Here is a 24,471-nt window from a genome sequence, read left to right on the forward strand (position 1 = left end):
CTGGGAGCTGGCGGAGTGGAGCGGGCTGGGGCCGGGCTGCACCACTTCCACGGCTGCAGGTGAGTGCGGGACCTTTCCCCACCCCCAGCAACACAGCTGGGGCCGGGGCAAGGAAAGCAGAGCGGGGTGGGGCCGTGGCGCTCCGCTTCCCACCGCAGGTGAGTACGGGGAGCATCCTTTCCCCAGCCTCCCCACACTCACTGGCAGTGGGAAGCGGCGCGCCACGGCTGGGAGCTGGTGGAGTGGAGCGGGCTGGGGCCGGGCTGCTCCACTTCCCGCCACTGCCGGTGAGTGCCTGTCAGGGGGTGGGGTGTGTTGATAGGGGTCGGGGCAGTCAGGGGACAGGGAGCAGGAGGGTTGGGTAGGGGGTGGGGTCCTGGGGGTGGTCAGGGACGGATGTCTCGGTGGGGGGTTGTTCAGGGGAGCCAAAGTAAGTTCGATATAATGCGGTCTCACCTATAGTGCAGTAAGATTGTTTTGGCTCCGGAGGTCCATGTTATATCGGGGTAGAGGATATAACCACAGTGAACACTAATATCCTCCTATCAAGTAATAAAATCATTAATGAATGTACAAACCCTCACATTTTCTTGAAATTATTGAATTGAACATAAGATGCATCATAAGATTATGGCAAGAGAGTTTGATTCCATTTGTACAAACCTAGATTCAGTAATGAACACAGGTGTCTCGCTACTTAGAGTAGCTTTCACTACAGGCTGCACTTTTGATAAAATGAAAGCCCATTTAGGAGTTCTGTTTTTTGTAATTAAATTTTTTAGATCTTAAAGGGTAAAATTATATGCAAACAAATAACTATTAAATTGTTATATGAAACAATGCTATATGTAGTACAAAATCATATGTATGGGGCAATGAACGAAAGAAGAAAAGGATCTTTTTATGTTGTGTGGAAATACTGATATCTTTTTCTTAATCCATTTCAATCCTAGGCTCTTCTTGTGTCAGAGAGGTTGTCACTTTATTGCAAATCTTCCTAGCATCATCATACAGGGAAATGTGTTATCCAGTACAGGAGACGTATCTTTTCAGCAATTAGAACAATAATAATTTTATGCCTATAATTATACACTGTTTGAGTCCAACAATTATTTCCCAGATTTAGCCCTGTTAACAAGGTCAGGAAAGAGAACTTTAGAGAAAAGTTGCATTTTCATTTGGTTTTTCGTAAGTTTTTAAGTAAGAAGTTTAATGTAATTTTAGTTATTTAAAGTATCTGACATCATCACATCAGTGGTAATGACCTTTCCTAGATTAGAATGTAAACAGTATTTCAAATAGAAAAATTATATACTTTCTCATAAATAATCATTTAACGTTGTAGTAACAATCCTACTGTTCTAATAAATTGATTAATCTTTGTAGCTTATGACATGCAGTAGGTTTTATTTATCAGTTGTGGGGGGGTCAATAAAGGATAATTGCATCTTTACCATGATTCAGGAGCTCCTATGTAATGTTACTTTAAAAGATATAGAATTTCTGGCGTTACATCATGTACTTTAAGTAATTGTGTGGATCAGTATTGGGCTACCTTCATAGAACAGTTACAGGTAAGGAAGTTACATATTTTTACAGATGTGCCCTATAGGCATTTGTTATCTTTACAAGTTACAAATAGCTTCTAAGTATTATACTTTATTTTTTTTTAAAGGTAGTGCATCGAGACCTTAAGCCAAGTAATATTTTATATATGGATGACTCAAACAATGCTGACTCTATCAGGATTTGTGATTTTGGATTTGCAAAACAACTTCGAGGGGAGAATGGACTTCTTTTAACTCCTTGCTACACTGCCAACTTTGTAGCACCAGAGGTATCTTCAGCAATTTACCAAAACCGCTAGAAGTCATTGTTACACTAAAAAGGCTGTTACAGTTAAAAAGGGAAACATCCTGTCATGACAATGCTCTGGTTATGTTTCCAGAGTGATGATCTTAAATATTGGCATCCTAAGTCTCAAAAGGATTAGTTCCAAATAAATTCCAGAGACTCCAATTTAGGCTACATATCTTTCTAATTACAACTTCATCATTTTTATCTTCCCTTTAAATATTTGTCCAGGAATGCATTTAAAATACTCATGTCTTTTTTCCTTATTTTCCCAAGCTTTTTTCCTTAGAGACAATTTTGCTTGTATTCTGCATCTTTAGATTGCATCAACTGTGCCATGTGCATCTAGTATCACAATGGGATCTTTAAAGAGAATACGTTCCTTTAGACAATGAGAAATGTCACAATAAAAGACACTGAAAGTATTTTCCTTTTATATCTGTCCCTAAAGCTCACTGGGATACAATACTGCAGACCTTAATCTGGAAATTGTTTCTATGGGAGTTTTCCATGATTAAGGACAGTAGGATCAGGTTCTTGGGTTTACATCACAATATTACTGTCAATGTGTTTGTGCTGCTAATCTCTCAAGGAGTGGCTCAAACCTAATGAAATGGTGGTAGTGGCCCCCAGTAGTAAGACACAAACATCTTTTCAAAATATTTTATAATGGCTGTCTACATTTAAGAATATTTGTCATATTTCTGTTTGGTTTTAAGAAAGAATGTTGGGATTGGCATAACCTTTCTGTAGTTTTTTACATGCAGCAAATAAAACTTTAACAGATCTTTGTTTTATAGGTTCTCATGAGACAGGGATATGATGCTGCTTGTGATATCTGGAGCTTGGGTGTTCTCCTTTACACCATGCTGGCAGGGTAAGGTTTTTATCAGCTTTCAGATGTCATCTTAGTTTCCTGGAATTAGTATGATGTATACACACAGACATTCTGATATGACAGCAGCCCTGAGATGTATTAGACATGATAATGAATGTAAAAGTTCTACATTTTACTACTTGTTTGAAGGAAAATCTTTTTTTTCCTACTTGCAATAAGGTTTGTACAGTATCAGGCATTGTGGCATGCTGAGCAACAGTCTTAAAATATATGGATTGCAAGAAAGTATATTTTTAATAGAAGGCTTCCATAATTCTTTAGTGTTCTTCATGTGTTAACATTTAACATAAACTTATGGAAATATTCAAAATCTAGAATCAGTTGCTTTCAATGTAATTGTGCTCCTGTCTGGAAAAAATGTACCTAATATTGTTATAATTAGTATCTAAGATTACTATAACTAAAATATTAGAACAGGAGTACTTGTCACTAACAAATTTATTTGAGCATAAGCTTTTGATACAAACTAACACAGCTGCTACTCTAAAATATTAGAAACATTTTTTCTCTATTTTGTTGTTGCTTGATGTGTTTGACAGCCCTACATATGTAGTCATTTTCACTGTATCCTCTGAGTAGCTAATTATTCTGGTCTGTATCTTTTGTATAGGAACAGGAGAAAGAACAGTGCTTAAAAATAAGAGTGCAAAACTACCAGATTTGGCAGGGAGATTTAGGGTGACATACACAACTGTTTTTCTGATCAGATTCAAGTGGCCAACATCCCTTAAGGATTTTGATGTTGACACACAAATCATACATTACATGGGTATGGAACATTACATTAGATGGGTTTTGAAATCTCTAAATTACAGCATTATGGAAAAAATGAATTGAGTTACTTTCTTTAGCAGTATCCAAATATAAAAGGATGTAATTTCTGTTGAAGTTTTCATAGCAAATAATAAACTGAGGTTGAGATTTAAAGCGACGCTTTTAGTAAAATGATAGTATCGTATCCTTAATCTTTAGTGCTATCACCTATTTCTTTTAGGCAGACAATTGACTTAATTTTAGCAGCAAATTCCAATTTATAGATTCATATCTACCTATTTGAATTAATATATTATTACTTGATTCATCAATGTGAATTTCAAAATATAAACGTTTGTATTGTGACCCTAACGATAATGATAATGTGTAATTAATACTTTTAAAAAAATTGCAGAGTCAGACTCCTATTTAGTAACATGTTCTACCCTAGCTTCAGCATCAGAAATTTTGCAGATCAAGTTTTCATACTGTCTTCTGATAACTGCCTCGCAGCTAACAGGCCAAATTAGTTTTGTGTAAGGTTCTAATGAACCTTCTATAGACAGCTGCTTAATGTTAAGATTTCATTCCCCAAAATGCTAATTCAAATTCACTGAATTCAAAATCTGAATATATGATGGTGCTTGGTATTTTGGGGATCTTCAGAGTAATATCTCTGAGCTGGAATATTAGTGACACAAACTTTAGCAATAAACATGGGAAAGCTTTCACAGCTGTCATGACATTCCTGGACAAGAATCCAACCCATTTTACTGAAATTTGAAGCACATACTGCTTCTCAGGGTGGCTATCCTATACCAGTCTGCTAACGGGGCATTGTCCTAATTCTTGTTAGGCCAATTAAAGATGATTTTGCAAGAATACAGTACTGAAAGTAATAATCCTTAGAGGAGATTCTCCTTATAGCAAGAAATGGTAAATTTTGCTACATGAGTTTCACAATCTTTTAGTAGTCTGGCGATTTATAGCTTTAATGCACAATGGACACTCACTAGTAGTAGCAGCACATGAGTAAAAGGCTGTAGCTGCCATTTAGTTCTTTAACTTGTACTTCTCATCCCACTATAACACTTTTGAAAAGTACTTTTCTGGACTAAAATGTCTCATACACCTCTACCTCGATATAACGCTGTCCCTGGGAGCCAAAAAATCTTACCGTGTTATAGGTGAAACTGTGTTAAATTGAACTTGCTTTGATCCACTGGAGTGCGCAGCCCCGCCACCCTCCCCCGCACTGGAGCACTGCTTTGCTGCATTGTATCCCAATTTGTGTTATATCGGGTGACGATGTAATTATTTGCAGCCAAAAGATTAATATTTTTGGAACATCTGGAATGTAATTTATTTTTAAGATGTAGAGAAGTAACAAAAACACACAGGTTTCTGCTTTTCAAAGGGGCTTAATTTTAGGCCCTCCCAGAACCTGAAAGAGGATTGTTTTAGAAGTGTAAACATTGTGGACTTTGTCCTCCATGATAGCAGTTACATAACAAATTTCATAGGTTAATTCTTCAACTTTAAACAAAACTTATGAAATCATTAACTTTTAAAATATATTAATATACAGTATGCACCAAGTACTTGACCGTCACTGTGTGTATCTTAGAATGTTAGTGTTAATGTTCTATATCCTCATGCTCATAGGTTGGGAAAGGCAAGAGGCTTCAACCATGAAGTTCTCAAAAATGCAGCTCTTTCTGGGTAGCAAACAGTCATACTTCTGGGATTAATAAATTATTGAAATCACAGTAAATTACAATTGAAGGGTAGTTGCAGATGTTTGCAAACAGTGTCATGTGCTAATGTAAATCATATCCAAGTTGTACTCAGTGTTTGCTTCTAGATGTGGAAGGAACAAGACAACATAACATTCTCAGGAACTATTCAGGTCTCTTGGATGTGGTTTATATTTATTAATTTTAACTCTTCTGAGCACTCCACAGTTGGATTCATGGTTACTGAGGGATCTGACTTTACAGGCAGAGACTGTTTCTTAAAACTTTCTGAAAGTTTCTGAAAACAGCTTTTCTGTAATTTTGAGAAATGAGAGCCTCCCAAACTTGAGTCTTAAAAACAGTCCCAGTCACATTTGTATTTTCTGTCCATGATAAAAGGTATAGACATATTTATGGACTTCAGTCAGATTTATTGATCACTTCATTGCCGTTCAGTTTAAAAAGTGTGGTGACCTTACATGAGGATATTCCCCATCATATAACTATTGTACTTACATTTCAGTGTATAGTATATAGAGCTGTATAAACCAGTAATTGTTTGTATGAAATTTTAGTTTGTACTGATTTCAATAGTGCCTTTAAAGTAGCTTATTGTAAAACTAGGCAAATATCTCAACCAGAGGTCCAGGGCCCCCTGGGGGGCCGTGAGCAGGTTTCAGGGGGTCCGCCAAGCAGGGCCAGCGTTAGACTCACTGAGGCCGAGGGCAAAAAGCCAAAGCCCCATCACATGGGGCTGAAGCCTGGGGCCCTGAGCCCCACCACACAGGGCTGAAGTCAAACCCAGAGCAACGTAGCTTCGTGGGGGGCCCTGTGGCATGGGGCCCCAGGCAATTGCTCTGCTTGCTACCCCTTAATGCCGGCCCTGGCTTTTATATGTAGAAAACCAGGTGTGTGGCACAGGTGGGCTGTGGAGTTTTTATAGCATATTGGGGTGGGCCTCAGCAAGAAAAAGGTTGAGAACCCCTGATCTAGAGGAGATGATGTACCCCCTGGAAGACTTCTGCATACCCCCAGAGTACGTGTACCCCTGATTGAGACCCACTGCAGCTCTACTTCTATTTGGAGGGGTAGATCAGAGCTCCTGGGAAAATACAGTTCTTCTGGAAACACAACAGACAAAACTGCTTACTGAAGATACTATGTGATAATGACCTCTTTAAAGGATATCTCCTGTGATAGTGGTGGTGATGGAGGAGGAAAGAAATAGTGGTGTTTATTTTATCTGTAAATAAAGTTTAGAGGGAGAAGTGGCCAGCTTCACATGTCATAGACATATGGCAGTGTAAAGTTCAGAGAAGAGAACTTTCCCCTGCATTTTCAATACTTGTAGGAAATGAGAAAATTATCTGTTAATATTCCATTGTGGGGGAAAAAGGCCTTATTGTTTTGCTGTGCCAGCAGAGTAGCTTTTCCCCTTCCATGAGTTTTTTAGTTCCTTGGCATTTTTGTTGTTCTTCAGTTTGTAATTGTAACCAACTGTTAACATTTTTTAATTGATGGACTTCAGTAACTCAGACATAGGTTAGGGGTTTGTTACAGGAGTGGATGGGTGAGATTCTGTGGCCTGCATTTTGCAGGAGGTCAGACTAAATGATCATAATGTTCCCTTCTGACCTTAAAGTCTGAGTCTATTTCTATTTGTGAAACATTTCAGTTTAATTGATGAATTCTGGAATGGTAAGAATGTATAGCCTGCAAGTTGTTAACCTTTAGCTACTATGGATTTTTGGTCTGTACTTAGTTTGTTCCACTGGATAAGCCACTGCAATGAATAAAAAGAAAAGTTTTTAAAGATTAAATTTTCATGTATTTTTAGTAAATATCTGAAATCACATAATATAGTAGTAACACAACCATAAGTATCTAGACAGAATGACACTGCTTTCTGAAGATTTGCTTACGTCATGTTTCTTTATAGATTTCATATACATGTAATCCTTTCTTTGCTTGTAATTTTTTTTTAAATAGCTATACTCCTTTTGCCAATGGTCCCAATGATACTCCTGAGGAAATCCTGTTACGAATAGGCAGTGGAAAATTCTCTTTAAGTGGAGGCAACTGGGACACTGTTTCAGATGCAGCAAAGGTGTAAATATATTTTATCTTCTATAGTACCATCTAGGGTACAAGCAAATATATGTTAAACTTGATCGGATATCTGACTAGTGTAACTTAACTCTTAGCCATTTTATTTTGGTATATTTTTGTCTGTGTATGGAATCTGTGGTATATTTTTTTTGATGGTTTCTGATGCTAGGGCTATATCAAGAGTTGCATTTTTAACAAGGGAAGAATGTTTTTACAGTGCCTCACAAAGCTCACATGTAAAACTTTAAGTGCTCTATACAAGAGGTTCGGGATCTGTTCTACACTTCTCTCTTGCTGGAAGACTTTCGGCAGTCTTTGGAGGACAAAGATGGTGATGTCATATTTCAGGGCTAAAACCTGAGTTGTATTTCCAGCAGAGCCAGCTGATGTGGGATGGATATTGTGTGAGACTACTTTAAATCTGGTTCTTGTTGAGTCGTGGCTACCTGATTCTTGCTTAGCACTATTAACATCATACTATCGTGGACTCCAAATTCACAAAGTCAGAAGGATGAAAGCTTAATGTTTTATTGTGTTAATGTGAACTACAAAACCAAAGTGAGAAATGTTAAGCCAAAATTGCTGCACTGAATGCCCTTGCTGACTAGGCTGATAAAGGCTAATTTCAGCAGAGAAATAAGTTTTTTACTAACTTTTAAAATTCACCCCACCCCTACAAAATAATGTTACCTTCTGGTTTACTGAAGGTGTTCCCGAATGTGAAGACTAACTACTTATTTACTACTAAGTTGTGTTCCATGGTATTTGTGATTGCACAGAACAACACATTATGGGATACAACCAATAAGCTAGAAGCCAAGAGAAGTTTAAAGGAAAAAATGTTTTATAGGGTTAGTTATAAATGTCTTTGAATTTCTCCATAACCTGTCTAATGAGGACATTCAGCACAAAAATCTGAGTGATTTTAAAATAGCTCCCTAAAATTAACCATTACCAAGCCTGTCCGTTGACTGACATGAGAACTGCAGTTCAGGTTTCAGTCTGACTTGCAAATGTGACTATTCTGATTCTTCTAAGACTTATTATTTCCAGTAAAAAGTTGGAAAGTCTGCATCTGATAAACCAGGAGGAAAATACTTCCAGAAAAATGAAAAACTTTGTTTCTTGTATGTCCATAAAGACATATCAAAAGTAGCACAGCTTTTATATGGCAATTCACATTTAAATCAAATTATGTGTTTATTTAGGATTTGCTTGACTTCAGAATTTTAACTAGAAGATTTAAATAAAAGCATAAAAAGTTGAAGAAAATTTTTAAATACTCCAGGTGGCAAATTTTAAATTTCAGTGAAATATAATGACATGATAGTGGTTAAAAACTAGAAAAATCTACTCAGATTAATATTCTGGTATGCAACGCACCAAGAGCAAAGCAAAACACAAACAATAATGATAAAGCTATGACTCAAACCAACAAAATAAGAAAAAAATAGTTGACTGCCATCTATTTATTCTGAGTATTTCAACATGTAAAGTTGCCTCTTACTTGCAATGCTTAGATGTCACCAAGTTTTTGGTTTGGGAGCAAACATTCCACTGCAATTTTTGCATCTCCTGTGATGAATGTTGTGCTAGTCGGTGAAAATCAACTGGAGGAACTAACCTATTTTTTCATGACCTAGCTATGTGAATTGCAAAAGTAATCACACAGTATCAATGGTAAAAATTAGGTTATATTTTAAATCTGAGTTTTAGTAACCTAAAATGGTGCTAGTATAATTATAAATTTTAACCTGACCCATTAGTAGGTTAATAGACTTTAAAGCTACAAAGGGACCAATATTGATAATCTAATCTTACCCCCTTAACACAGGCAGTAGCATTTTACCCATAATTCCCACATCAAGCCCATAGTTTGTGACATATCTTTTAAAAAGATGTTAAATCTAGATTTAATGACTGTCCAATTAGTTATCCTCACTTAATTTTATCCTTGTTTAAAATAAAATGTTTTTCTAATCTGAGTTTGTCTAGCTTCAGCCTCAAGTCAAATGCATTACACAAGTCTAGGTATATTGCGTCAACATGGTTACCTTTCTCAACCCAACTTGTAATTTAACCAGAAAGATATGTTTGATGCTACCTATTTTCCATAAAATATTGTTGAGACACTAATATACCATCATGTAATTCTTTAATGACTGCTTCATGTATCAGCCATTCCTTGATTTCACCAGGATCAGGGTTGGCCTATAGTTACCCAAGCCATTCAGTTTACCCTTTTAAAGTTTTGGCACACTAGCCTTTTTCCAGCCATCTGGAACTTTCCTAGTAATTCAAGGCTTGTTAAAAATCAACATCAGTGGTTAAGAGAGATCCTTGGCCAATTTTTTAATACTCAGGTGCAAATTATATTTAAAACTATTGAACTATAGTAGCTGTTTAATATCCAACTTAGTTACTGCTGGAAAAGGCAAAAAAAATCATCACTGTGAGATGTGAATGCATCACCCAGCTTCTTTCTAAAAAACACACAAATATTTACAGAACACTTCTGCCTTTTTGTTTCATTAGTGACAATTTTCCCATTTCTGTTAGTAACGGATCTATACTATGACTAGGATTTATTTTGTTCTTGATATATATATATATTTTAATGCCTCATATTGTCCTTACTCCAATTGCTGAGTAATCATTCTTTGTTCTTGCTTTTGTTGATATCCTTCCTTCCACCTATTAATGTGTTAATTTATTTGTTCTCTCTCACCTTCTTTTGACCAGCCTTGCAATTGCATATTAACTTAAAATAGCACTTTCCTAATACTCCAACAGGGCAAAACCAAATGTACACTTCTGGTCAGTTTCACTTTTCAAGTTTGTACTTTAAAGTGGAAAAACTTCAGAGGCATATCACTATATTTGAGTTTTAGATTTTGCAGCTTGTAGTCTAGACATTAATTATATCGCAGGAGTGAGGAGGAGCATCTGCCACTAGAAGAAATGCATCCAAGGCAAATGGATTGCTTATTTGTTCGTTTTGGGTTACTATTTCTGCCCTTGTTCTGAAAGATGACTGGATTCATAAGCAAACCGAAATATGAAAAATCATGAACATTCTAATAAGGCTCTGTTTAGAATGAATGCTCATTCTGTTAACAGACTTCATTGTACCTATTATAGTGTCACACATTGTATTCAGACATCTGAAGTGTCAAGACACAGAATGCCCCACTTCAGCTATTGATTTCCTTGTTAGATGTGGCTTGTTAGATCCTTCCAGATTAATTAAATGGCTTTTTTCATGTTGTTAGTCATTAACACTAACTTTCTGACACTTTATATTTGGATGTAACCACTGTATATGTGTTTTTTATCATTTCAATCTAGGACTTGCTATCCCATATGCTTCATGTAGATCCACATCAGCGATATACAGCAGAGCAAGTATTAAAACACTCGTGGATAGCCTGCAGGGACCAGTTGCCTCATTATCAGCTAAACAGACAAGATGCACCACATCTAGTTAAGGTAAAACAAAAAGTCCTCCATCTCAATACCTGTGAGCTTAACACTTGAGAGAAAAGCAATCTTTTTCTGACTCTGCTAATTATCATCTGCTAAATTCATTAATATCATCTGCCAATTGCTGTTTCAGCTGGATTTAGGATGGCTTTTCATTTCCTGTCCTAAACTGCAGATGTGGCTTTTGGGATTTTTCAATATTTTCTTTTTTATTACAGAGGATGTTAGCATGGAAATAAGGACCTTGTTGAAAAGGGGTTAATCTACTTTTTACTGTATGTGCTTCACTTGAAGTTGTCCTTTCCATGGTTGCTCTGTTGCCTGAGGGGGTGGTACTTGTTCCCTCCTTCCCCAGTAATGTCAGTGGAGGAGAGCCCCATGGAGGGGGTTGGCAGAGGAAATAAGGAGGAGGTCAGTTGTTCCCAGGCTTGCTCCCCTGCCCAGATAAGCCCCTCTGTCCTATTTCTGTGGGATCAGGACTTTGTAGATCACAAGGAAGTATGTGGGGTGAGAAGGGGAGTATCTATTCTGTTTGAAATTCCCCTTAGATCCTTTTTTGTAGCATCCTTCACTGTATGCCCAAACCTTGGTTCATGGCCTTTGGTTCCTTTTGGCTCCTCAGTTGGATGCCAGAATATCCATGGCCACCAAAAACTCCAGTAATACTAAACACGGAAGACTGGCCACTTAGCAACTTGTGTTGCTGTGACCACTTCACCCAGTCATCCATTCTATACTGGCTCCTCATTGAATGCAGAGTTCAAAGTCTCTCTCCTTGTATTCAAAGCCTTCTTGGGGATTGGCCCTAGTTACTTGAGAATCACCTCTGCATCCATTTTATGCAACTACGACCTCCCACTGTGTAGAACAATGAAACTGTTGAAGATAGTTCATGGGTGCAAAAGATAGATTTCTCAGGAGCTGGTCCTAGACTATGGAACCAGACACTTGCAGAGCTCAATGCAGAACACCTTTCTTAGAATTAGCATTCTCTCTGTCGTCACACAATGCACACACTCACTCATAAACATTCAAACAAAATATTGACAAACTAATCAAGTTTTTTGTCCTAGAGGCTGAGAGAAGAGAGTGTTGCTGTTCTTTCTATTTTTTTAAATACTAGAGTAATAGAGGCAATACTCGTACCCAGATGGAGAATTTTCTGGAGGCTTTAGCTGGTCTCCAAGGCGATGTCTGTACATCAAGCTGGAATTTACACTTCCAGCTTGAGGAGACTTACCTGCACTAGCTCTGATCAAGCTAGTGTGCTAAAAATAGTGTAGCTGCAGCAGCATGAACACGAAGAGCTAGCTACCCCAAATATCTACCTAGCATCTCAGGCTGGCTGGCCCCTCCTGGTACTCTCATGGCTCTCCCGGGAACCACAGCTGCAAAAGGAGCAGAATGTGCAGCTTCTCTGGCATGGCTGTACTGCCCCCAGTCCTGCCCTCCGGTGGGGCTGCTGTACAAACCCCGGACAGGACTCAGGAGAGAGAGCTGCATAGAAGGGCTGGGGGCGGTACAGCCACGCCAGAGGAGCTGCTGGCGTCGGGCTGCTCAGCATTCCCACGTTCTGCTCCTTTTGCCGCAGCTGTTCTAGAGAGCCCTGCAGTTCAGAAGTCTCCAGCGCAGCGGGAGGAGGACAGGGGGTCCCCCCTCTCCCCTCCCAGTAATGGGGGATGGATCATGGGGAGGGGACGGGGAGAGCGCATGAGCTCTGGGCTGGGGGCAGGGAGGGGAAGGGTCACGTGGGGAGGTCAGGTGACCCCCCTTCCCCCCTTTAGCTGGTGCCCCCCCTTTGTGTCCCTCCCATGAGTGCAGCGTACTGGTAAGAAATGAATTCTACTTCCACCGCTGGCCTCATGAACTTATTGGAAATTTAATGGAAAGTGAAATAAATGTTACTGGGAAGAGGGAACAGACCTAAGGTCTGTGAAGAACCCATGTTCAGAAGCCTTGAGGACCCAGGCATAAATATTAATTATCCCTTTATCAACACAAAGTTTTACAAAAGTAATTCTGCCCTAACACAAGTTCTCTCTGTGGCTTTTCCAGGATTCATAAAGAATGAATATTTAACATTCAGTGTTTTCGTTCCCAGATAACTTTTACAATCTTTGTGGATTTCATTGTTCTCTAGGGGGCCATGGCTGCCACATATTCTGCACTGAATCACAAGACATTTCAGCCAGTCTTAGAGCCTGTCGCAGCTTCAAGTTTAGCTCAACGACGGAGCATGAAAAAGCTAACTTCAACAGACTTATAGATCCACTGGGGCACCTTAGCCAAACTGGAGCAAAGGAAAATCCAATAAGTGGCTCTATATTTGCCTGACCTGTGTTCGAAAGACATATATGGTTTCCTGCTACACTACTTGAATTCTGTAAAAGTCCTTTTTTAAAAGAAAAAAATCCACAGGTTCAGGGGGATTCACACTGTGTTGTTTTACAGGCGGTGTCCATGTTTATTTAACTTAAACATCAGGGTACATCACAAAGATCATAAGGTATTTCCGTACACTGTCCTTTCAGAGATTTGTTACAAATATTCTTTACATACTGTATAATTTTGCTGGGTTCATGAAGTGGTTTAGGGGACCATTACCAATAACCAAGTCGTACGTAAAAAGTGTCACGGTGTCAGTATTTTTACCATCAAACCTATTTGTAAAAAATCCACAAGTTCTTACTTAAATTACTTTGTAATTGGGCACTTACCAATGGACTCCATTCATTTAACTCATTGATGCTAGAAGACAAGACTGATCACCTTATTGTGCCAGTGCAAAATGCATTAGTGTTAATACGGGAGTTCTACGCTTGCCTGGTGCCAAGAATTAAAAAGGTTTGTGTACAAATGGGGTGCATCTGAGACATTGCACTTCATCCATAAAATTAAAATGATCACTTGTGAACCAAACAACTGGATAACAAGTGACCTTGTTTAGGGAATGGTGTCTCTAATGTCAGTGTGTATTTCTGTCTATAGCAGTGGTGGGCCCACGCCACTTCCTGCAGCTCCCATTGGCTGGAAACGGTGAACCACGGCCACTGGGAGCTGTGGGTGGCCACGCCTGCAGAGAGTCAATGTAAAACAACTGTCTCGTGGCCCGCCAGCAGATTACCCTGACAGGCCACGTGTGGGCCGCAGATTGCCCACCACTGGTCAGTAGTCATAAGCTTGGGGAAACACCCCCTGTTTTCAACATAAAAGATCTTACTGTGTTCTGTACTGAGCTATGAAAATGATTATATTATAAGTCTTCAAGAGTGAGAGCCTGAATAGTATTGGTACTACTTTAGATAGGACATGTGATAGTAGTCCAAGTAGTCCATATGCTTTTAGTTATCTTCTCTCTCCTTCTGTAACTTGACTGAATTATGCCTTCATATTCCATGAGGAACATAGGGACTTCACCACTGCCTGCCATCTTTTGACAGTCTCTTGCTGCAGTCTTAACTCTTCCCGTATCATTTTGATAGCTTTCTATTGTGTGTTTCCATGTTATGCTTGGTCTACCTTGTTGCCTCTTGCCCTCGGGGTTCCAGTCCAACTCCTGTCTTATGTTGTTTGGGTTTTTCCTCCATGTATGTTCTAGTCATCTTCATTTTCGTTCCATAATTTTCTGACCTATCAGTATATTTTGTCGTCCTCCAGAGCTCGATTTTTTTATTTTTTTTTCCCTGGCCATCTGATATTAAGGATTTGTTTCAGGCAGTTGTTTATGAAAACTTGGAGTTTAGATAGTAAGGTCTTAAATGTCCAAGTTTCAGTGCCATCTGTTAAGAATGACTTCACAATGTTGTTAAATATTTGAAATTTTATTTGAAGGGCAAGATTTCTGTTTCTTCAGATCAGCTTTAGAGTTATGAAGGCATGTCTGGTTTTCGCTATTTTGACTTTAATGTCTGTCCTACCTGTTGTACTTGATATGTGAAATATTGGACCGATTCTATGTCAGGCCCAGAAAGTGTTGGTGTTTCTTGTTGTGTGTTGATTTTCAACCCTACTAATTGTGCATATGCCCAAAGATAATTTCTTTCAGCTTGCATGCCTCTCTGAGCATAGGATAGCAAGTTGATGTCACCTGCAAAGTCTAGATCATCTAACTTTTGTGAGAAACTCCATTGTAAGACCACAGAACAATCAAGTGGCATTCTCATTACCCAATGTGCTACCAGTAAAAAGATCATGGGTGACATAAGGCATCCTTGTCTGCTGCTGGGAGGAAACTCAAATGGCTTAGCTCGCTGTTATGTATTACTGGCAGGTCATATTTTCACAGAAACTCTGTGTGATCACAGATTTCTGAGGTATTCCATAGTGGCATAGCAACTTCCATAAAGCTGTTTTATCCACTATATCAAAGGCTGTCCATCAGTACCTGGCTATCCCTGTGTACGTGGACTATATTGCTGTTCCTTTGGCAGTCTTTTCTATTGAAGAGCAGTATATTCAATGTTAGCTTATCCTGGATTGTTAGGTAAACTGACATTTCATTGTAGCATATTTGGCACATAGTTTATTAGTTTTATTTATTTAAATGTATGTAATTGCTCCTATGTCCCTTGGCACATGTACAAATATTACAAAAGATAAATGCAAAGACTCATGGCCCTGTTAAAAACCCTCTCCTTGGCTAACCACAGGTGAAATCTGGGAAAATAAGTAAGCCTTGAAATGTGCCCTTAAAGTCAGTAGGTACAGGATTTTGACCAAAGAGGGTGAGTAGGTTCCACAGTTGTGGACCTCACTGAAAATATCTTGCTGTCCTCTCCCTCTCTGTTTGAATGTCCAGGCATTTAGTTCAAAGTAGTTCAGGTCAGCTGAGGTACTTGCACACATGCACACAGAGAGAGAGTGTGTTAGTCTGTAGTACTGCCAGGTCCCAAATGATTTTTGATTTTTCTAAATCAAAACCAACACTTCGAATTGCACCTAGGAGTGAACTAGAACCTCATGCAATTCTCAGAGGATGTGATAAAAGAAAGCATTTCATGAAGCTTTAGACACTACTACGCAATTGTTCTAATATAGTAGCGTGATAAACATCTTAAATATTAGGAAAGTATATTAGTGATCTACTGCTAAATTTGAACACACTGAGAATCATTCTGACCAAAAATCAATTATTGTCCTGACTTGTCTGCTATCATTGAATTTCTAATCCCGTAATGTTTTTATAGCAGATCATAAAATGTTAATCTGGGGTGAGGGGGAGACTTTGCATACTGAGATAATACAATGCTGTGAAGGCTTTTGGGGGGATTCTGGAATAACAAAAGTAGCAGTAACTCATCCTAAAATGTGGAAGTGACTTGCTGCTTTTTTTGTTGTCATTGGGAGTAGTGTAGATGTGCAGGAGGTAGGAATTGCCTTACTGAACAATTAAGTATTTTAAATTGGGATGCTTGTAGTATGGGATTTAATGAATATGAAGAGCATGTGTAAACTAGTGTGTCATGCCTGCTATTCAATTTCTTGGGTATAATAGGGTGTTGGAAATATTAGGGCCCATTTTTACCTAATTTGAGGTGCCTGTTTGAAATGCTTGAAAAGTAACAAAGAACACATACTACTTAAAAAGAATTCTGCATCTTGCATGTTCTATGCTTTTTTCATTACTAGAGACCTTTGCGTGCAATTAAGTGTACACCTCTCCATATTTCCCACCTAATATTGTAATATTAAAAACTATTTCTATCAAAATTGAGATCACAAAAAATCAGACTCTGGATGGGGAACAGAGCAAAAAGCACGTTTAAAAACAAAGGTCCATTTGTAATGTAGATTTTAATGTTAAAATAATAAAAATGTGGGAAAACATCTAAGATGCTAAGCTTAATTGTTTTCAATTTTTTCCCTCAAAGTTGCAGCTGGTCTTTTTTGGTTTTATTCATGAGTGATTTAGCAGTGTTTGCATTGGTATTTTCACTTAACTTGTTCAGACCCACTGGGCAATAAGCACCTTACAAGTATTGTGCACTAAATTGGTAATAAGCAGGCCAAGATACTTAGCATGTAATGCTATCTTCCTGGAGTGAAGGATAGGGTTGTAAAGAGGAAAAATGTACAGAGACATGCTGATTGGTGAACACAGAATTTAGAACACTTTCTAAGTCAATCCTGCAGTTTAGATAAGAACATCACGAAGCTCTACTACAAGTTGCACTCCCCGGGCAAAAAGTAAGGTTTCCTTGGCTGCACCATTAGAGGGGTAATCTTTTCACAGAGACAAACTGTGTAGACAACATCTTTGTTATATTTGACACAAAACAGCAGGCCTACATGGCATGTCTATTTCCACTTTTATTTTGGGAATAAGGCACACTTATTGTAACTAGTGCAAACAAAATCCTGTCTAGATGCTTAAAATTTCATCATGTCAGTCTTTCAGTTTCTGTGGGTATTGCTGGAATCCAGAATAAAGTTTCACCTTCACATTTCCAGAACACCCCCCTACAGTGTTTCATAACACAATCTTCATTAATGCTCTTTTGGGGTTTGAACTGATTTTTCTCATTTTAAAGGAAAATGCCAGTGTTGCAGAACCCAATAGTCATGGAATTTAAAAGGTAAGCAACATGAACTCCTCATGAGTAATCTGTGAATTGTTTGAAAATGAAAATAATTACAATTATTTGAGTCTTTGGTAGGGGCTATTGAAAGGTATAATTTGTGTCATGTACATATAGCTACCACACAGTCAAAGATGGGGTTGCCAGGTGTCCAGTTTTCAGCCGGAACACCCGCCCCCTCACTCACTCTGAACCTCTCGGGGCCCCAGCCCAGAGTTCCCTCCTGCACACCTTATTTCTGTTTCCATCCCAGAGCCTGCACCCCCAGCCGCAGCCCTCACCCCTCCTGCACACCAACCCCCTGCACCAGCCCAGTGAAAATGAGTGAGTGAGGGTGGGGGAGAGCAAGCATCAGAGAGGAGATGGAGTGAACTGGGATGGGGCTTGGAGAAGGTTTGGGGCGGGGCAGGGCCTCAGAAGGGTGTTCGGTTTTGTGTGATTAGAAAGTGGGCAACCCTAAGACTGTAAACTGGTTAGCATTTTATTGTGGGTACTGGCTTAAAAATAAGCTACAATACTGTAGTAAATTTTTTACTTTCATCCTTAAGTCGTTTATAAAAACAGACTGGAAAGATACTTGTACATAGGGATTTCTGCAGTGCTAATTACCATCCTACCTAATATGATCCAACACGGGCTAGTGTCTCAAATATTCCCCAGCAAGAAGCCTGCCAAAAGTCATAGTCTCAGTAGTGCAATTGTAATCAAAGCCTTTTTTTCCAAATACATATTCACATAGAGCCTCACCAGCTTCCACTGTAGTAAATGGCAAGACTCATATTTACTTCAGTTTGAGCTGGAGCAGATCTGTAATAAAAGGCGTCATACCCTGTGCGCTGTGAGATTGTAAAATGTAAAGATCTGCAATGTGCTCCTGGCCCCATTACTCAAAAGTTATGCGGTGGCACCAGCAGCAGATGTTGCAGAATCAAAAGTATCTAGGGAGCTTCAGTATGGGCAGATTGTCTTAAGCCAACATGTTTTGGCTTTTGTAATCTATTATTAAATACAGGTTTTAGTTTTTGTGTGTTTTCCTTATGCTCAAAAGGAGAGCGTTTAAGATAAATGAGAGGTTTTTTTTTAGAAGTTAATTTTCAGTGTGTTTAACCTCCTGTTTGATTCAGTTGTAGTAAAGTTGTGGGGGAGGGGAATCCTTTAGTTATATAATACCACAGGAGCAATATACTTGACACAACAGTTGATCCACAATCACTTATTAAAGCATTCATACATATTACCAAGTGTGTGTATGTATAGAAGACAAACGCTGTACTTGGTTATATACCACACTTCTGTATTAGCAACTGTTCAATTAAGTGATTTCAGAATACTAGCTGTCCTTATTTCCAGTGTATATTTTTAAGAATAATTGCTCCCAAACTGCAATATTTTCCTGACTGTTGATAAACCTGCATATTTCTTTGTGAATATAAATAATATGGAAATTAAATTGAGGAAAAGCAGCTGTATGGCTAAAGCTGAATAGTAGAGTAACAAGTCTGGTTTTTTTGTTTTTTAAACCTTTTATAATACAAATCCTTGTCTCTTATTGGGTTTTTTCTATGTAAAGAAAACAAATTTGTTCGTGAAAAGGCGTCTTTAAACTCTAATTGGCAAGTCCCCTTATTGATAAATATGTTCCAGAAATAGTCATTCAAACTCATTTATAGTCATCAGCAGTAATTACACCTGTTTTTGTTAGGATACTGAAAAAAATAGCAAGAAGGTATCTCCTTTGCAGGGCAAAGTGTTACTATAATATGTATGTTGCATTAGGCTTACTATTGTCATAATTTCCCAAGCACTTTGGCATTCTTGCACTGATACTCTGATTATAGCTAAAACTGTTTTGGCATGTAATTGGGCATAAATATCAATATATGAAAGGGCATTAAAGTTAAAACAAAGCGTGCAATTCAATTATATGCTATCTGAGGTACTTCAAAGATGAACTATACAAAAGGTCCCCGTTGTCAGATATTGTAACTATCGTTCCTTCTCTAAACATATTGTGGATTTTGTATCATATTGTATTTATTTCATTTTTTAAAAGATGTTTTCTTTAAAGCTCTGTACATATTGACATTAAAGTTTGCATTGTACTACATTCTTCTCCTTGTAAGGCTGAATCCAGTAGTGCATTATACAGTATGTATTTTTTCTTTTACACTATGCTGCTAAATATTACTCACCTGGAATTACAACATGCCAAAGACGACTTAGAAATTGTATTTATTTTTGTTAAAAGCATTGTGAATAATTATAGAGGGACAGTTTTAAATAGCTGGCAGTTCCTTTGGGTACTAGGAAAAAAGTGCAAATTTATTCTTTATAACTGACCTAATGTGATCATGTGTGATTCAGAAACTGTCCGAGCCCATTTTAAACTTTTTTTAAAAAGCAGTGAGCCAACTTTCATAAAATAACCTATACTGTGAATTGCATTATTTATTGAACTTTGCTATATATTTCAAGCATAAATCAAAAGCCCATTGTATATTTGTAATCACAGCATAGTGTTTTAATGTGTATATTAAACACTTTAAAAAACATACCTACACAACAGATATGAGTGAAGTATGAACTTAGAGTGGGATGATCCACCACGTCACATGATTTTGGTGTTTTTATTGTGGGTTTTCTGGTTGTTCAAGAAATCCTTTTTATACTCTACAGCAGGGGTAGTCAATTTATTTTTTGTCGAGGCCCAAATTTCTGGGCCCAGGTATAGTCAACGTCCAAACTCCAGAGAAAATCATTTAACCCGCCCCCCCAATAATAAATAAATAGATTTGAGGTCCATTCAAAAGTGTCTGGTGGTCCGGATTTGTCCCACAGTCCACCTATTGACTACCCCTGTTCGACAGGATTAGCTTTCTCACAAAGGCTTTGATCCTGCAAATACACATGAACATACTTAACTTCAGGCATGTGAGGAGCCACATTGCAACTAGTGGGACCTACTCAAGTGCTGAAAGTTAAATGTGGAAAATCATTGTTTGCAAGGTGAGGGTCTAAAAACTTGAATTACAGTCCTTGCCTCTGACTTCAATTTGAGTTTATTTTAAACTGAACGACCAAGGCAAACTCTTTGAAGAATTTGCCTGGTGTGTAGATGAGAGGGCCATTATTGCAGTAACAATTACAGTTAAAATATTCACATAATAGTGGATAACGCTGAATACCATGTGTAAATTAATATTTCACATAATAAAACAAGAATATTAAATATTTGACGGGCACATGCAGTGTAGTTGTAGCCGTGTCAGTTCCATGATATTTGAGATACAAGGTGGGTGAGGTACTATCTTTTACTGGACCAACTTCTGTTTGTGAGAGAGAGTCGCACAGAGCTCTTCTTAAGTTCTAGGAAAGGTACTCGGCGCATCATAGCTAAATGCAAGGGGAGCAGATTGTTTAGCATAAGTAGTTAGCACATTTTGTAAGGGACCATTCAAGATAGAGTGGCCCGTTAACACCTCTGCAAAAATGGGGTCAGGCTTTCTCTACCACTTTTGTCTGGGTGTGTGTGTGTGTGTGTGTGTTTTTTCACACCCCTGACAAATGTAAGTTTCACCAGCAAAAGTGTTGGTGTGGACAGCACTATGTCAACAGGGGTAGTTTGATTATACTGGCAGGAGAGCGGCTATCCAGGAGACCTTACACCGGTACAGCTGTGCCATTGTAAGCTCCATAGTGTAGACATAGTCTTAGTGCAGTGGTTTTCAGACTTTTTAGGCTGCATGTCCCTTTCCAAATACTGTAGTCTACTGCATACCCCCATCTGAGACAGGCAGAGGCAACGTGTGTGTGGGATGGGGCGGGGGGCACACGGGCACGCAGTGATGGAACAATTTGTATAGTGGGGTTGTTGAAAGCTGTTGAACAAAACTGTAAAGCCTGTATATGATGGAAACCACTTCAAGTCAGGGAGTGCTGCCACACCCCTAGCACCCTTGGGGTCATGGACCCCCAGATTTCTGCCTTCCATTTGGCAACAGCCTCTAGAGGTTTTCAAACTGGGGTGCGCCCCCTTAGGAGGCCGTGGAGGAAGATCAGGGAGCGAGCAGTGACACCAGACGACTCGGATCAGCCCCAAATGGCGAGGCTCACGCCAGTCCTGTGCAGTGGAGCTTGTGGAGGGAGTGCTACCTCCATTCCCTGACTCACCTTAGCGGGCCACCCAGCCTGTGTGGGCTTGGGGGTGGGGGTCACCCAGACAGGTCCCATTTACTTTTTAAAATATTCAAAAAACTCATGAATGCTAACATACATAGCATGCTTTTGCAGTATAAAATTTCTGTCCCTTTTTGAGAGCTGGGACACCTTTTGGCAACTAAATCTTCATCAGTTTGATGTTATATCAGTGAATTATTATGGGATGCAACAATAGCCATTTCAGCTTATTTTAGTGTCTCTAGCACAGTTGTGATTGTCCTGCAAGTCAATGTGTTGGAGTGAGTGCTACCACGCTGTCTTCCAGATATCCATTGATTGGAAAGGGGAGAGATGTATCTTCATTCCCTGCAGCACATGGCACTAAGTGATGACAGGTAATGTATATATCCTGCCAAAGTGCCTACAGAGCTGCCAGTCCACTGCCCTGAAGAGCTTTCCAGTACTCCTGGGGTTGGAATTTCTGAGAATTTCATCATGTCCATTAATTTAATGTTTTTGGATTGCAATGGTATTTCCTGGCACCTCATTCTCCAGGCTTAGCAAAGCATTTCTTCAGTCACTGGCAAGAAAGGAAACGGCATAGCCAGTGCTGAGGGATAAAGATGCTGCTTCCAGACTATGCTCTTGGTTGCAAGAAAACTGATTGTCATTGTCATAGGTTTATTCCCCACTTTGAACTTTAGCGTCCACAAGATGGGGACCTGCATAGGCTCCTCTAAACTTAAATCCTAGTTTAGATCTGGTAAAGCTGCCACCAGCTAGAAATGCCAGTGTCTAGCCCACTCTCTGTTCCCCCAAACCTTCCCTGGGGAACACAGATCCCAACTTCCTTGGATCTTAACACACAGGGAAATAAACCATTCCCCCACCTCCTCCCCCCTCCCCTAGTCGCTGGGAGAGATCACCTTGATTCAAACTCCTTGAATCAAAACAAAGAGGGATTCACTTTCCCTCCCTCCCCTCCCCCTGAAAATCCAAACAAGGGAAGAAATCAATCAGGTTCTAAAAAGAAAAGGATTTTATTAAAAGAAAGAAAGAAAGAAATTACACTATCTCTGTAACACCAGGATGGAAATGTTACAGGGTATAACTTATGAAACTAGAGAGCTAGCATCAGGACAAATACAGCAACCATAAAATAAAATAAAATAGGGTTCCAGCAAACACACATTTGCAAATACAGAAATTAATTAGAAGACTAATCCGCCTTTCTAATACTCACTATACTGAATAGAAGAGAATACTTCAGGAAACCTGGAGAGCCTGGAATTACGTCTGGCCCCTCTTAGATCCAAAGAGAGAACAAACCCCAAACAAAGAACACAGACAAAGACTTCCCTCCACAGAGATTTGAAATTATCTTGTCCCTTGTTTGGTCCTCTGGTCAGGTGTCTGTCAGGTTACTGAGCTTGTTAACCCTTAACTGTCTGTTTATGACAGTCATGTCTCCAGATTTTTATATTACCATTAAGGGCTCAGCTTAAGTCTGCTTTCACTGACCTTGTTCACCAGCTATAAGCCAGGTTGTCCAGCCACACAAGCAAGGCACTGCAGGCACAGCTGTCCTGTTCTTGATCGATATCTGAGGGCATGTCTACATTACTCGCTGGATTGACGATCAGGGGTCTAGTCTAGATGCAATAAAACCCCCCGAGCACTCTCTCGTCGATTCCAGTACTCCACCTGGGTGAGAGGCGCTGGCAGAGTCGACGGGAGAGCGTCAGCCGTCGACTTACCGCAGTGAAGACACCACGGTAAGTATAAGTACATCGACTTCAGCTATGTTATTCAGGTAGCTGAAGTTTATAACTTAGATCAATTCCCCTCCCCCCTTGTGTAGACCAGGCCTGGGACTCCAGCAATGCATTGTTCTCCTTTTGGGGAGGGAGAAAAGGCATTTTTCATTAAATAGATTTGCAGAGCTGTCCAGGGTGCTTTGATTGGCCTGTTCGCCTCCTTGGCACCTGGAAAGTGCTCTCTACGCTGCCAGATACCTCAGAGGTGGTTGCTGAAGAAGCAGCTTCCCCACACTGGCCCCCATAATGGTGAGAACAGATGGACTCTAGCTGATGATCAGTCCCAGGAAGCATGTAGGGTCCCTGCTTTAGCTCAAGGTGACAAGTCCAGCTCTATTCAGACCTGTCCCTGTGACCTCCCTGGGCTGCTTCTTACCATCACTTTTTACCATGCTGCTTCCCCACTACTTCTCTAGGTTCTCCCTTATCCTGGGGCCAGGACTCACGGGGCTCCTCATGGATCCCCAATAGATCTCAAACCTCTGCCCTCCTTGGGCTTGACCTGTTCCTACTCAAGTTTCCCTTACGCAGTTCCTCAGTTAAATGCCTTTCAGGTCTCTCTCCTAGGAAGTTCCTGCTCTTTTATTGGGGCTCACCACCAGTGCTTGCTCCACCCCAGTGGCTGCCCCTGGTTAGTCCTGGCCTTTTGCCAGACTTCCCTGCTCCAGCAAGGATCTCCCTGGGCCTTCCACATTGATCCTGTTGACTTCTCCAGTGCTAGGAGAGGGACTGTAGATCTCCCTCCCTTTCTCTGCCACAGGACCTTCTGCTCCACATGTCCTGCCCTTAAAGCAACCATCCAGATCCTTCCCCATTAATCTATTTATTGCCCATGTGGGCTTAACATCCCTCTAGCAGTTTGAGGTTCATGAGCACTTCAGCAGGAACAACTTGGAATTCTCCCTGTCCTGTGGCACCTATTGCACAGCAGCTCCTAGATGCTCAAGTACCAGAAAAAGCCACCCCCACTCCAGCTCTCTGGCCTCCACAGAGCAAGGCTTGTAAGCAACCAAACAATAACCCAGGCAAGTTGATCCACACCATAAGGCTGCCTTGTTCTCCACAGTGGACTTTAATGGTAGGAT

General features: G+C 39.7%; 1 protein-coding gene across 2 annotated transcripts in view; it reads left to right on the forward strand.

Moving 5' to 3' along the window:
* The window catches only part of RPS6KA6 (ribosomal protein S6 kinase A6), an 83,289-nt gene extending 63,660 nt beyond the window's left edge, over positions 1 to 19,629 (forward strand). For both annotated transcript variants that reach the window (XM_039487999.1, XM_039487998.1), the window contains 5 exons: positions 1,676 to 1,837; positions 2,655 to 2,731; positions 7,231 to 7,348; positions 10,699 to 10,839; positions 12,974 to 19,629. In XM_039487999.1, coding sequence (XP_039343933.1) covers positions 1,676 to 1,837; positions 2,655 to 2,731; positions 7,231 to 7,348; positions 10,699 to 10,839; positions 12,974 to 13,099 — 624 coding nt within the window. In that variant the 3' untranslated portion in view covers positions 13,100 to 19,629. The remainder of the gene's footprint in view (positions 1 to 1,675; positions 1,838 to 2,654; positions 2,732 to 7,230; positions 7,349 to 10,698; positions 10,840 to 12,973) is intronic.
* The last annotated feature ends 4,842 nt before the right edge of the window (positions 19,630 to 24,471 follow it).

The sequence above is a fragment of the Mauremys reevesii genome, linkage group 9 (genome assembly GCF_016161935.1).
Source record: "Mauremys reevesii isolate NIE-2019 linkage group 9, ASM1616193v1, whole genome shotgun sequence".
Lineage (NCBI taxonomy): Eukaryota > Metazoa > Chordata > Testudines > Geoemydidae > Mauremys > Mauremys reevesii.